At 38.9% G+C, this 12300-nt stretch overlaps 1 protein-coding gene across 4 annotated transcripts in view; it reads left to right on the forward strand.

The window, feature by feature from the left end:
• The window catches only part of RERE (arginine-glutamic acid dipeptide repeats), a 425011-nt gene that overhangs the window by 193965 nt on the left and 218746 nt on the right, over positions 1–12300 (forward strand). For all 4 annotated transcript variants that reach the window (XM_032360657.1, XM_032360659.1, XM_032360660.1 and 1 more), the window contains exon 3: positions 4345–4415. In XM_032360657.1, the coding sequence (XP_032216548.1) occupies positions 4345–4415 (71 nt within the window). The remainder of the gene's footprint in view (positions 1–4344; positions 4416–12300) is intronic.

Below are 12300 nucleotides of genomic sequence, written 5' to 3' on the forward strand. Positions count from 1 at the left end.
ACCTGTCTGTGCATGCTGCTCCTCTTCTTTTCTTCTCTCTTTTTTAAAACAAGTAGAAGGTTTTCTCTTGGAAATTATATTACGGTGGCACTGTCATGCCTTGCAAAGGGATGAGAGGGTATTTCAAAGATTAAGGGGGCAGATACGCATTAACAGGAGGGAGATTCTTTAAAGGACAGAGCTCAGCACAGGCTGAGCCTTGCCTGCACATTGTGACCGCAGCTTTAATGCTGGGCTCACAGCGCTGCTTGCTCAATTAGTTGGTGAGGTAGGTGTCCACTGTGCTCTGGGAGGAGGCTGTCAGGAAGGATGCTGACAATTCTTTGTGTTTCAGGATGACAAACTGCCTGATGCTTCAGGCTGTGGTTTGTACCCTTGAGAGGACCATGCTCTTGCTCTATTTACATAAACCTGCTGATTTGCTGAGGATTGAAAAGCAGAGAGGGCTTTCTTTGCCTTAAGAATCTGCCTTCATGTTTTGGCTGACTTCGTTCCCCAGCTTAGCATATGCTCTCTTGTTTGCGGATGGCACAAAAGATCCTTGGACGCAAAGCTATGTTGAGGTTGTGAGAAACAGCCAGAAACACCCCTGTTCAATATCACTGCACGGAGCATGGATACAGGATTTGAGGTCGCTTAATCGTGTGATCCGTTCCTTGGCAGAGGCTCGATGTTAGAGAACAGGTCTCAACCTAGACCCGTGGTTTTATTTCCAGACACCCCTAGTAAAGAAAAAAAGGAGTTATCATGTATTGTTTGAAATAATTGATATCGATGGTAACAGCCTCACTCATTTCTCTGGTGTATTTCAGGCTTGCTTATTTTAAGATTAAAAAAATACGTGTATTTGCCCTGCAGCAGCCATTTGCTCAATCTGGTAAATACGCATTTTTGTATGGGTAATTTTGAAAATGTGCATCATGCTCTTAATGGATTACTTCAGCTTTGCTCAGTTTTTTCAGAACTGCTGGCTTTGTTTAACAAAAGGGGGGCTTGCTTGCTTTGCTTTTCCTTTCTTTCTAAGAAAAAAGGTGTCTGTAGTACTTGTGTCAGCTATGGGAGATTTTCAGGTTGAAGATCATTGATCCAACTGACTGAAACCAATTTTCTAACCAGCCTCAGACGATCTATGCACTTATAAATTGCATGAAAATTCTTGGCAAATCATTTTGGCTTTAAAAGATTGCTGGGCATATATTCCAACTGAAATTTTAACATTGCTCTTGACTTACGTTCTCCTCTTGCCCTTGCCAAATTATATCACTTTAGTTTTGTGCTCACCATAAACACCTATATGAAATTATTTTCTTAAATAGCTGCTTCTTTAATGAGACAAGAGGGAAATATTTCTTGTGAGTATTTGGCCTTATTTAACCTTGTTTTGAAAATCACTAAGAGTAATAATAAGTAGATTTTTTTTCCCCATGAGACTTTAATTCCAGATTGTCGCTTAGGATGTACAGTTGGATCACTCTAATTTTTATGGGAGGGTAATAAAAATTTGACTCTACAATAATTTTTCATGCTTTTAGTTTTAAAATGAATTTAAAAAGTCAGGTCAAAACAATGTATTTTTCCCCATTTCTTTGGCAAGTTATACATTGTGAAAAACTTTAATTTATATTTCCCCTGATCTTAGTGATTCTGTGTTTAAGGACTACTTACATAAAATAAACTTAAATTTTGTCATTTAATTATGAAGTGAGCTTATCTTTTTCATGTATGAGTTTCCAGATACTGATAGAGATCACTTGATACAGTGACCTGTTTTACAGATTATTATTAGTCTCTTACATATGAATTAGGATCAATAGTAGCTTTTTTTTGTAGTAGCTTTTTTTGTCAGTAGCTGACATAGTAGCTTTTTAAACAAAAAGAGGTGACTTTTTATCTCTTAACAAGGCATTAATAAGTAAATGTAGTAATTCCATCTGTCAAGTTCAGGGTTCTTTTTCACACCACCTTATTCCTAATGGCAGCGTTTCTCCGGCCAGCAGGTGAGAGTCTGCCTCCAACACTGCCAAGAAGCTTTTAGGCACAAGGATACCAGGGGTCGTCCTCCACGTCCCAGTATAGTTCTTTCCTCCCTCTCTGAGAGTGTTACATCCAGGTATATTTATAGATAATTATTTTCCTGATGTAACTTTGCAGTGAGAATCCTTTTCTGGAAAGTTTTTTTTGTATTCAAGTGACTAGATATTTTAATCCTCAGAGTTAGAAGGTTTATAGTTCTAATGATTCTATGGATTATGAAAAGTATACTTAAAGCTTTTTTAAGGAAGATGTTGCCATTTCTTTTCAGAGAACCCATGAGAATTTACTGGCCCTGGAGCTAACTGATGATAAAATAGGTGCTGGTGGAATGGAAGGAATTAAGAGGGTTTGGCATGGACAGGGTGGTGGAATTTTGGATGCTGTAGCTCAGTGGAGGTTGAGATGGGGTGCAGGACCAGACCTTTGTGTGCTGCACATTTTGGTCCCATGGACTTTAAGGAAGCGGAAGTCATCAGTCGGGAAGTGACCCATTTGTGTTGAAGTCAGTGAGTGTATAGCCCGGTATGACAGTGTTAAGAGATTTAGAAGAAAAAGCTCTCTGTAGGAGGTGATAGGAAGAAGAAGGCCTCTAGACTGTGATTTGTGTTCAGGTTGAGTGAGGCAGGTAAAAAATTGATATCCAGAGATAAGAAATACTGGTATTCTGTACATTAGGGATTGGGACACAGAAATTAAGAATCTTGGGTTGTTCCAAAATTATGCAGATTGGAACTGCAGTTTTTTATGTAGGGAATGTTTTTAGTTGAATACCAAATTAGGGATAAGAAGACAGATATCTACCCAAGTAGGAAGAGCTCTCTTGTTCTTGAGATGATTGGCATGTTAAATGGATATTGCTTGAATGTTAAGCGGAGTTATTTAGCATCCTGGACCCTGGAACAAAATAGAAAGTTCAGTCAGCATTTTATTCCTGAGCTACTGTTGTGCATGGATTCAGGGATCAAATCTTTGTTGTTGCGTCTCCATCTGAGTAGAGAAATCAGTCGGGACATTCTGAATGCCTAGATGATTGGCATTCACATTTCTTCTTTTTCTGACTTTGGGCTACAGAAATCCTGATGTCTTTCAGAAAGTTTCTTGGAAGGAAGTGTCCTTGGTGAGGGCTTTCTTCATGATCCACCTCTTAGTGGCCTCAGCTAGTGCTTGTGGTGGTACTGGACTGTCCATGGGATGGACGGCTCCAATTTCTGCTCCTTTTCTTTTTCTTGGCTCTGTGTGTTTAACATAAGGCAGTAGAGGAATCTGCTCGTATTCTTATGCATCTGAGTTATTCTGAGATTCACTTATCATGAAGGGTCACGAGGAGGGATAAAACAAATGGTATTTTGAATGTGGGTATTATGTTTATTATCCTTAGAAATTTGATTGACCACAGATGCCTTTAGTTTCTCAGTAAATAATACTTAGAGGATCCTATCTTAAGCTTTATGATGATCTTGGGTTGCCTTGTGGAGAGTGTTTAAAATCCCTTTAAAGCCACTGCTTCTCTTAAATCATTGCTTCTTTAAAAAAAAAAAAGGTATCTCAACCTGCCATTTTAAGAGCAGCCCTTTAGACTCCAGCTGTGGAGAATGTTAGACATAATTACCCAACCATTGCTATGTCAAATGTAATTTAAGAAAGCGCTCTTAATCCCTTGAGGAAAGTGTGGTTTGGTTTACTGCCATCCCTTCTCTGATAGGGTGCCTTGGTTTTCTTTATAATTAGAAAACATACAAAGTGTTTTAAGTTGAAATTTAATAGTAAATTATCCACAACTGGTTAGATTTCTTTCTTTTTCTTGGTTTAGGTGCACAGGTCATTGTAACAGTATGTTCAAGCCAGTCGTGTTTATATCTTTCATGTATTTCCTCACAAATTGTTTACTGAAAACAAAGAAGCACTTGGCAAACCATGTCTCTTTGTGAAGACATGGTACTATCTTTCTGAATAAGACATTCAAGATTTTGTCTTGTGTAGCTGTGATCAAGTAATTCGCTTGGTTGGATTTTCTTCCTCATAAAATGGTTAATCCTGTTTCTTTCTCCCCCGTCTTCAGGCACCTTGGAAACAATAATTGAGGCTTTATCAGGTTCTTTAAATTATCAGAAAAGTGGTCGATAAGAACCCCAAGGGCTGTTTTCCTCTTAGCTTAAACTTACTTGTAATTTATGATTCATCTTTGAAAAAAATTTTCTATAAAAGATATGTACTTTGCCATGTGTGTGTTTATGCAGTGGCTTTATGGGCCCTGTCTTTGTTCCCTTAATGATAAATATCATTGTTTTAAAATTTCTTTTTCTTTTAAAGACTGTGTGTATATCGAGAGTCGGAGGCCAAACACGCCGTATTTCATCTGTAGCATTCAAGACTTCAAACTGGTAAGCATTTTTAAATGTGCTGTTGATTCTCCTCTGTGCCTTCTTTTTTTCCAGTTGCATTGGCTGTCTCTCTCAGTTGCTTCTTGCTGGTTGTGGACTTGATAACCAGGCCACTTCCGAGTGCTCACTGCCTGGCAGCTGCACCACACGTGTAAGGCTGTTTCATCCTTCTGGTTTTGTAACACTTCCAAAGCTTGTACTGTGATCCATGTTCCCAAAGTTTTCATTCTCTAGCAGTTGTTTTGACAATAATTTCAGAGATTTTCTTGAGTTTCTGAAGTAGTTTGTTTCTTCTCAGCCATCGTGAAGAGCCTGAAGTAAAGTAGATTTGGGAATTGGTGGTGAGTTGGAAAAAAAGAATATTAACGCACCAGAGACTAGTTTTTGGTGGCAACTATCATTTCCTTAGAGATTTTAGTGAGTTTGGAGTGTATCTTGGGGTCACCTGGTGATGGAGTTTGGGGAAAGGAACTCTGGCTTGGGGATAGCATGGCTACTGTACTTTCTTATTACAAACCTGCCCCAAGTTTAGAGGTGTTGATACTGCCCCTGAGGCAATCTCTGGGTTTTAGACTGGTGATTCCCACACTTGGGACTTTGGATCCCTGGATATCTATAGAGATTTTACAAAGGTCTGCAAATAAACATTCTCAGTTTAAAATATGCCTCTCCTGTGTTTGTACAACTACTTTTCAAATATATTAATATGCTGGTGTGCTTTAAAAAATTCACTTAATATTTAATGACAGTATACAGTTAAGAATCAGCTTATTACATATTTTCCTCAAATAACTGCTGTGTGAAATACTATCAGAGTACTGCCATTTGGGGGATCTTTTGAAACATTAAAAAGGGATCTTTGTACTTGAAGGTTGTGAACTACTCTCTCCCTTCTTAGGTATAGAGAAATCCCAATTCTTTAGCTCCGTAGAGGTATGTATAAGTCTCTGTGAATGTTTTTTTCCAAAACCCTTTGTAACTTGACAAAATCTGTATTCTCACATTCTGTATGTGATACTTCAGTCTAAAGAAAGGTAATGTAGTAGGGAGAGATCTTTAATTCTGCATCTCCTTTGTTTCTTTTTATCATTTTTAATGACCCCAAATACCCAATTAGTATATTCCGACTTAGCTAGTTCAAAAAAATTGCATGCCACTTATTTTTTCTTACTAAAGTTTTGTTGCATTAAGTAACACATGCTTACTGTTTGAAAAGAGAGTCAAAAGTACCATTTACTTCTAAGATTTATTTATTCTTGGTAGGCTGCTTTTAAGTTCCCTGCTTGTTTTACAAGGAGGTCTTGCCGTGTAATTTTGTATATCAAATGCTTTCTGTTCCCATTTTATGTCAACATGAAGTTTTGCCATTTTTAGAGGTCTTTGCTATTTATTAAATATTTTTTTCCAAAGATGTTTTTTTGCAGATGCTGCACTGACATCTCAAAATCTGGGCAGTGGTTTTGCTTCCTGATGAATTTTCTTTTGCTTGCAGAACTGCTACTTCTCTGTCCCTGCTTATCCTTTTTGTGTGTGTGGTTTTTTTTTTTTAAACCAAACATAATACCAGTGCACCATGGAAAAGATGTAGTTGTCAAATAAAATTGCAAAGATTTTTTTTTTTCAAACCTATTAGATTCAGACCCCTTTTTGTACAATTTTAGCACATTAGCAGGTACCTTCATGTTTGAACAGCTTCTCTTATGAAATGCTGATTACAATGTGATAGTTGCTGTTTGGGGCAGAGGTTCCTGCTGAGTTACAGTAATTGCTCAGTGTATTAACAGCAATAAAAGCTGAAGCTTCTTTTGTCAGTATTGGTCTGGTACAACACATTAAAGCTGTCTGCAAATACAGTGTGGGGAGTGGGCATGGTATGTAAGTTGCACACTGCTATGTCTCTTGTTTTTGTTGAGTTCTGTATTCAGCACATGCTTGTAGTTATTGTGTAAGAATATTTACTGAAGAAAGAATGCAGTTATTGTCTGGATACCCACTTTCTTCTTTTCTTGATTGCATTTTTACTTACAAAAAGATAGCTTAATAGATGAGAATAATCATAGCTTTTTTTCCCTTCAGCATACCAGGCTATAAGGGGAAAAGATGAACAGAAGGAAATATACTTAGTTTCTCTGCAAGATTTTAAAAAAGAAGAAATTGGAGTTGGTTTTGCCCACAGCAGATACCATGCATGGCAAGTGGAACAGTAGAAAACAAAAACCCAATAGCTTTGAAATGTTGTTGACTAATTATATATCTTTTTAAGCTTTTTTGGTTTGGGGTTGTAACGGAGAGCTGTGTTCCTTTGTTTACACCATGAATTAGAATGACCCCTTACCTTGGTGAGTTTTTGAACATATGGTATATTTGGGACTGTAAAAACTGGGCAAATGCCCTTATGGTACATATTAAGTAAGATTATAGTGTTAGACACGATGGAAGTTAAGGAATTGAGAAGCGGGCATTAAGGAAACATCTATGACCAGTAACCCAAACTAGCATAATGCCAATTTGTTGAACTGAGGACCCTGGGTAACATTTCAGGAACTAGTTCCATGAGAGATAAGAAGGGTCTTCGGATTTTATGGGGGAACCTGGGTTGTCTTCTGGGCTCTGCTACTATGTACATCCCATAGAGTCAGAGTCCGTGATTTGGAATATAGTTGTCTGTGTGTGCAGGATTATACTAAACCTGGCAAACTGTTACACAGTGTCCCCTTTTGCTTTCAAAGTTATCCTTGTTGTGGATGATTGTTTATTTGGTCATCTTGCCTATGGGAATGGGATCCACGGCTTCTGCTTTGTTAACATTTAACCATCGAAATATGTAAGGCCACAGTCACCGTACATGGGTAGATGTGTTTAGAGCCCGCACTTTCACAGGCATAGGCAGAAGCTGTGGTGGAGCAAAGTGACTGAGCTCCTGGCAGAGCAGAGGCTGCTTTTGAAAGTAGCATTTTCACAGGAAGCAAATTATATGTTCTGTTAGGAAGCTTTCATCCTTTTAGGGAGTGTTAATTTCATCAGGCTTTTTACAGACTAGGAGACCAAACTGGATTTGTTTGACTACGATGACAGAAGTATCTATGGCACAGGTTGTCAAAGCAGGGGTTCAAGAGACAGGAGAGGTGAGGTGGGATTATGGATAGTGTATGCTTAGGAGTAGGAATAAGGAGGGATCGTCAATTAAATAAGGCAGCTTTGTACCTTAGGCTTCTGAACTAAATAATAAGGCAGCCGGCAAAATCTTTATCTTTTTGAAAGAGTAGTAATATGGAATGGCCATCTCTGATCTTTGTGGCTTTTCTTGAAAAGAGAACTGAGAGACTGAAGCAGTTAGCTGAGGGGGAAAGCCGGAAGGATGAATCAAGGGTCGCCTCAGTCTCAGTGCAGAGAGCGTTGGCAAGTGTAAACAGGTCACAGGCAAGCTGGTGTTACAGGGCAGGAAGCCAGGAAGAGCAGAGGATCAGAGCATCTGTGCAGAGAGCAGTAGAAGGCCAGCAGGAACGAGGGCATGCCTTCTCCCTGAGGTCTCGGGAGCCTGCTGTGTTAATGCTTCTTCCCTTGGGATTCTTGGATTATCCTTGTTTCTGCTCAGTAAAGGCCTCTCTTCTTGGGCCAGCTTGAGTGGATCTCCATTAATTAACTGAAAGGGGCTCATATAATGTCTTCAACCGTTTCCTCTGCTGCTCTCCCTTAGCTTTCCCAGATCAGTGTGTGGTGTGACTTAATTTACTTTCGGAGTCCTCTTTCTGAGTGAGTCGGAATCACTGTATCACCAAGGAGCAATATATTCCTGAGTGCAGTGAGGAATGTTTTTGGTGGTAATCATTGTCTTTTTCTGTTTGTTTTTGTTTTTTTTTAAAAAAATATTTTATTTATTTATTTGACACAGAGAGAGGCAGGCAAAGCGAGAGGGGGTGGCAGGCTCCCCACTGAGCAGAGAGCCGGATGCAGGCCTCGATCCCAGGATCCTGAGACCATTACCTGAGCTGAAGGCAGAGGCTTAACCCACTGAGCCACCCAGGCGCCCCTAATCAGCGTATTCTGTAAGCATTTAACAAAAGCCTACTCTGTGTGCTTTGTTGGGTGCAGCACCTTGGAAGAACCTGAAGTCTGCAGGGTAAAGTTTCTTCCCTCAGTGACCTTAGTTTCTAATGGGACAGACATCTGTGGCATTACTGGATGTCTGTCCATTCTCTTTGGAGAACACTCTGAGTAGGATCAATGTGAAGGAAGCCATTCACCTTTTGTCCCAAAAGAAAGATTTCTTTCTTGCTTTTACTGTAAAATATCAGTAAACTTCCATTTTTATAGAAATCTAGGCCTTCAGCATATAATGGAGTGAATTTGCTCTCTGGAAATAATCGTAAACTCTGAAAATGCTTTTTGCAAGATTGTTTAGTGATTTTCATGCAGTAAAACACCGAGGAGTACCTTGTTTGGCTCTGGTAGTAGTACTTCATATCTAATTCTTCAGTCACAGATAAGTAATTGACGCCCTTCCTTTTAATATTCTACATGGGCATTCTTTGTGGATTCCCAATCATTCATACAATAGAAAAAAAATAAGATTTTGGTTTCCTAGAGTTATTGATTCTTTAACTGTTGCATGAAATGAATTTCTAGGTTGGGTATGTAATTATTACAAATATTATTTTGAGCAAATACCATTCATCTTGGCTCCAGTTTGGTTTATTAAAAGTGGAAAAGTTGTGGTTAAAATTAAACCTGATCTTAGAGATTCCCTGAAGTTGGGGATATATCATTAGGGATATTATGGTATTTTAGTTGACTGTTCAGGGCTCAGTGAGTTGTTAGGACTCTGCATGGATGACTGTGCTTTTGTATCATTTATGTCCCTGACAGTATACATTGTTAAGTGTTGGTTGTGAATGTGGGGTAGCTGAGACTGCATAGTACCACTAGTTACCTTGACGGAGGCACATCTCTAGTACTGCTGTGAACATGGGGGTCATGTTATTCAAGATTGAACACCATCTCCCTCTTGGTTTCATTGTCAAATGTGAGCAGCCAAGGGAGGAACATTTTGGAATTTTGGATTCCCGGTCTGCATCTATAACCCTACCCAAAAGTTGATTGCCACAGTACAACAGAGAGGGGCTGCAGAGAAATTAGCTCCCTTGCAGCTTCCATGTGCTGCTGATGCTGGCCCCTCTCCCCCAAATCAAGTTTCTCTGAAAGTAGATTAAAAGCAAGAAGGTGCTCTTCCATCTTTAAAGTGAAAACTTACTGAGGATAAGTAATTTTATCTTCTCATTTTTGGTTAGAGACGTTTACATAGATAACACTAGGGGATATGGGATCGTTTGTTAATATGCACTGTGTACACACTTCTGTGTGTACACACGAGTTAATTATCATTCCTGTATCACATGCCGCAATTATTTAATCCCGCCTTGGCTGCTGTGACCATTCAGCACAGAATATATGTTGTATAGACATTCAGGAAGTGGGCATTCATTTTAGGTAAATCTTGTATTAACTTTCCTGGGCTTGGGACAGGAGGTCTACATTAGTGTGAGTATGGCTCTTTCAGAATTTGAGATGTTACTCGGGGACTGAGAGGAGAGATGGTAGGATATAGAGTGCATGTGTTGGGAGCTTGACTTTGACATCAGCTGGTCTGTTCTTGAGTTGCTCTCCTAACATTTTATTTACAGATGAGGCTAGGGTATAAGTAAACCTACCTTGCAGGTAGGCAGTTTTTAGATGAAAAGATCAAGCCTACAAAGTGGGTGATAGTGCCTGGGCCATGGAATGACATGGTAGGAAGGTTGATGTTTCATTGGTGCTCTAGATCTAAGTTTTTGTAGGGGCAGACACTATGCCTGTGTTACTCATTGATTTATACTGTGTGCTCAGCTCATTGCCTGGCCCATATAACATCCACAATAAATGTTTATTACATTTAAGTGGAAAAAATTCACTGCATGAAGTTTTAGAAGAACTTTAGTAGTAATTTGATACGATGCATTAACTACAAATTTACCTTCTGTTTATTAAGCAAACCAAAAAGACCTGTTTCTTTTTTTTTTTTTAATTTATTTATTTGACAGACAGAAATCACAAGGGGGCAGAGAGGCAGGCAGAGAGAGAGGAGGAAGCAGGCTCCCTGCTGAGCAGAGAGCCCAATGCGGGGCTCGATCCCAGGACCCTGGGATCATGACCTGAGCCGAAGGCAGAGGCTTTAACCCACTGAGCCACCCAGGGGCCCCAAGACCTGTTTCTTTACCTTTAGTTTACAATATGTAGTATTTTGGTAGCCTGCAGTGTGTAGTATTTTATTTATTTATTTTAAAAAAGATTTTATTTACTTATTTGACAGACCAAGATCACAAGTAGGCAGAGAGGCAGGCAGAGAGAGAGGGGGAAGCAGGCTCCCTGCTGAGCACAGAGCCCGATTCCGGGCTTGATCCCAAGACCCTGCGATCATAACCTGAGCTGAAGGCAGAGGCTTTAACTCACTGAGCCACCCAGGTGCCCTGTATTTTGTATTTTTAAATAATTTATTCTTAAAATATGTTAAAACTCAATTTCTTATTTTCTTAAGGAAATTTATATGAGTAATGCCAAAGTCATAATATTTTTTAGGCATCATAATCTATTTTGAATTTTTGATATTACTGACTTTTAGCAAAGACAAATGAGGGCTTAGTCTATAGATAAACATTCCTGAGAAGGCCAGTGGATAGGAAAAATGCCTTATGGTGTGATGGTTCATTTTTGTATAAAAAGTGGCTGTTTTTCTCTTCCTGATAGTCTCTCACGTTAGGCCTGCAGAACTGAACCTTTTTCTCCGTACTTCCCTTTTCTCCTTCTAGTTCATTTCCTAGGAAAAGGTCAGTACCACCCACACACAGCTTTTGTGACTTGGAGGGTAGTGTTGGATAATGAAGTGAGACCCATGAAATTATCAACTGTTTTTAGTTTGTAGAGTGAAGAATTAAATATTACTTAGAGACATAGTGGAAGGTACAGTTGAAATAATTCTTTCAGAGGAGTTGTTCCTGTCTGCTAGTTTAGCTGTTCTCACGTGTTAGGAGTGAGTCAGTGTGGCCCCACTCTTCTTACATGGTGATTTCTAAGTCAAGAAAAGGTACACATTCTTGATTTGGTGCTTCTGAAGGCCACACCTTTTATCTCCTTTTGTTTAAAGTAAAGGCCATGGTTGCTTAGTTGCTATCTATAAGCATTATAATAAACTATAAAGGGGTATTGGACTTACTCCCCGCTGTTTGTTTGGAGTAAGCCGGGAATAATAAATATATGTGGTGAGACCAAATGTCCTTTTCACATGTAAATGTGAGGCTTAAAATTTTATTTAATCCTTTAAGAAGCAAGAGGGGGGATGAAATCCTTAGCCCCAAGTTTAATGGACAAAATGTTGTTAGATATTTCTCCTGGCAATTATGGGGTAATCTTGTTGAAAGTTACTTTGAATCACCATCACCTTTTTGCAGGATATGAATGTCAGCTTATGAATGGAGCGGATAGTATTCACATAAGTGAAGATCACAGTGAAGCTTTGGGAATAAATAATCTCATAGCACTTTATTGGCCCCATTTTCTCAGCTTCTCGGCAGGCTGTTTTCTCTCATGACCGACAGTCATTATAGGATACATGGGATTTAAAGTTTTAATGGTTCACAATTATTGTAAAGTTGGGTAATTCATTTTCTCCTGGTTTATTTGGATTTTAGAACTAAGAAAAGAGTTTTAATTTTACTATTCTATAAAATATGTATCTAAAAATGTTTAATGTTCTATGTGAAATGTTTTCAATGTGGAAAACTTTAGGCATTCTCATCTTTTCTTAAAAAGGAGCCTAAGAAAGTTCGAGATAATTTGATATTGCAGAGAGCTG

This window comes from Mustela erminea, chromosome 10 (genome assembly GCF_009829155.1).
Source record: "Mustela erminea isolate mMusErm1 chromosome 10, mMusErm1.Pri, whole genome shotgun sequence".
NCBI classification, from domain to species: Eukaryota; Metazoa; Chordata; class Mammalia; order Carnivora; family Mustelidae; genus Mustela; species Mustela erminea.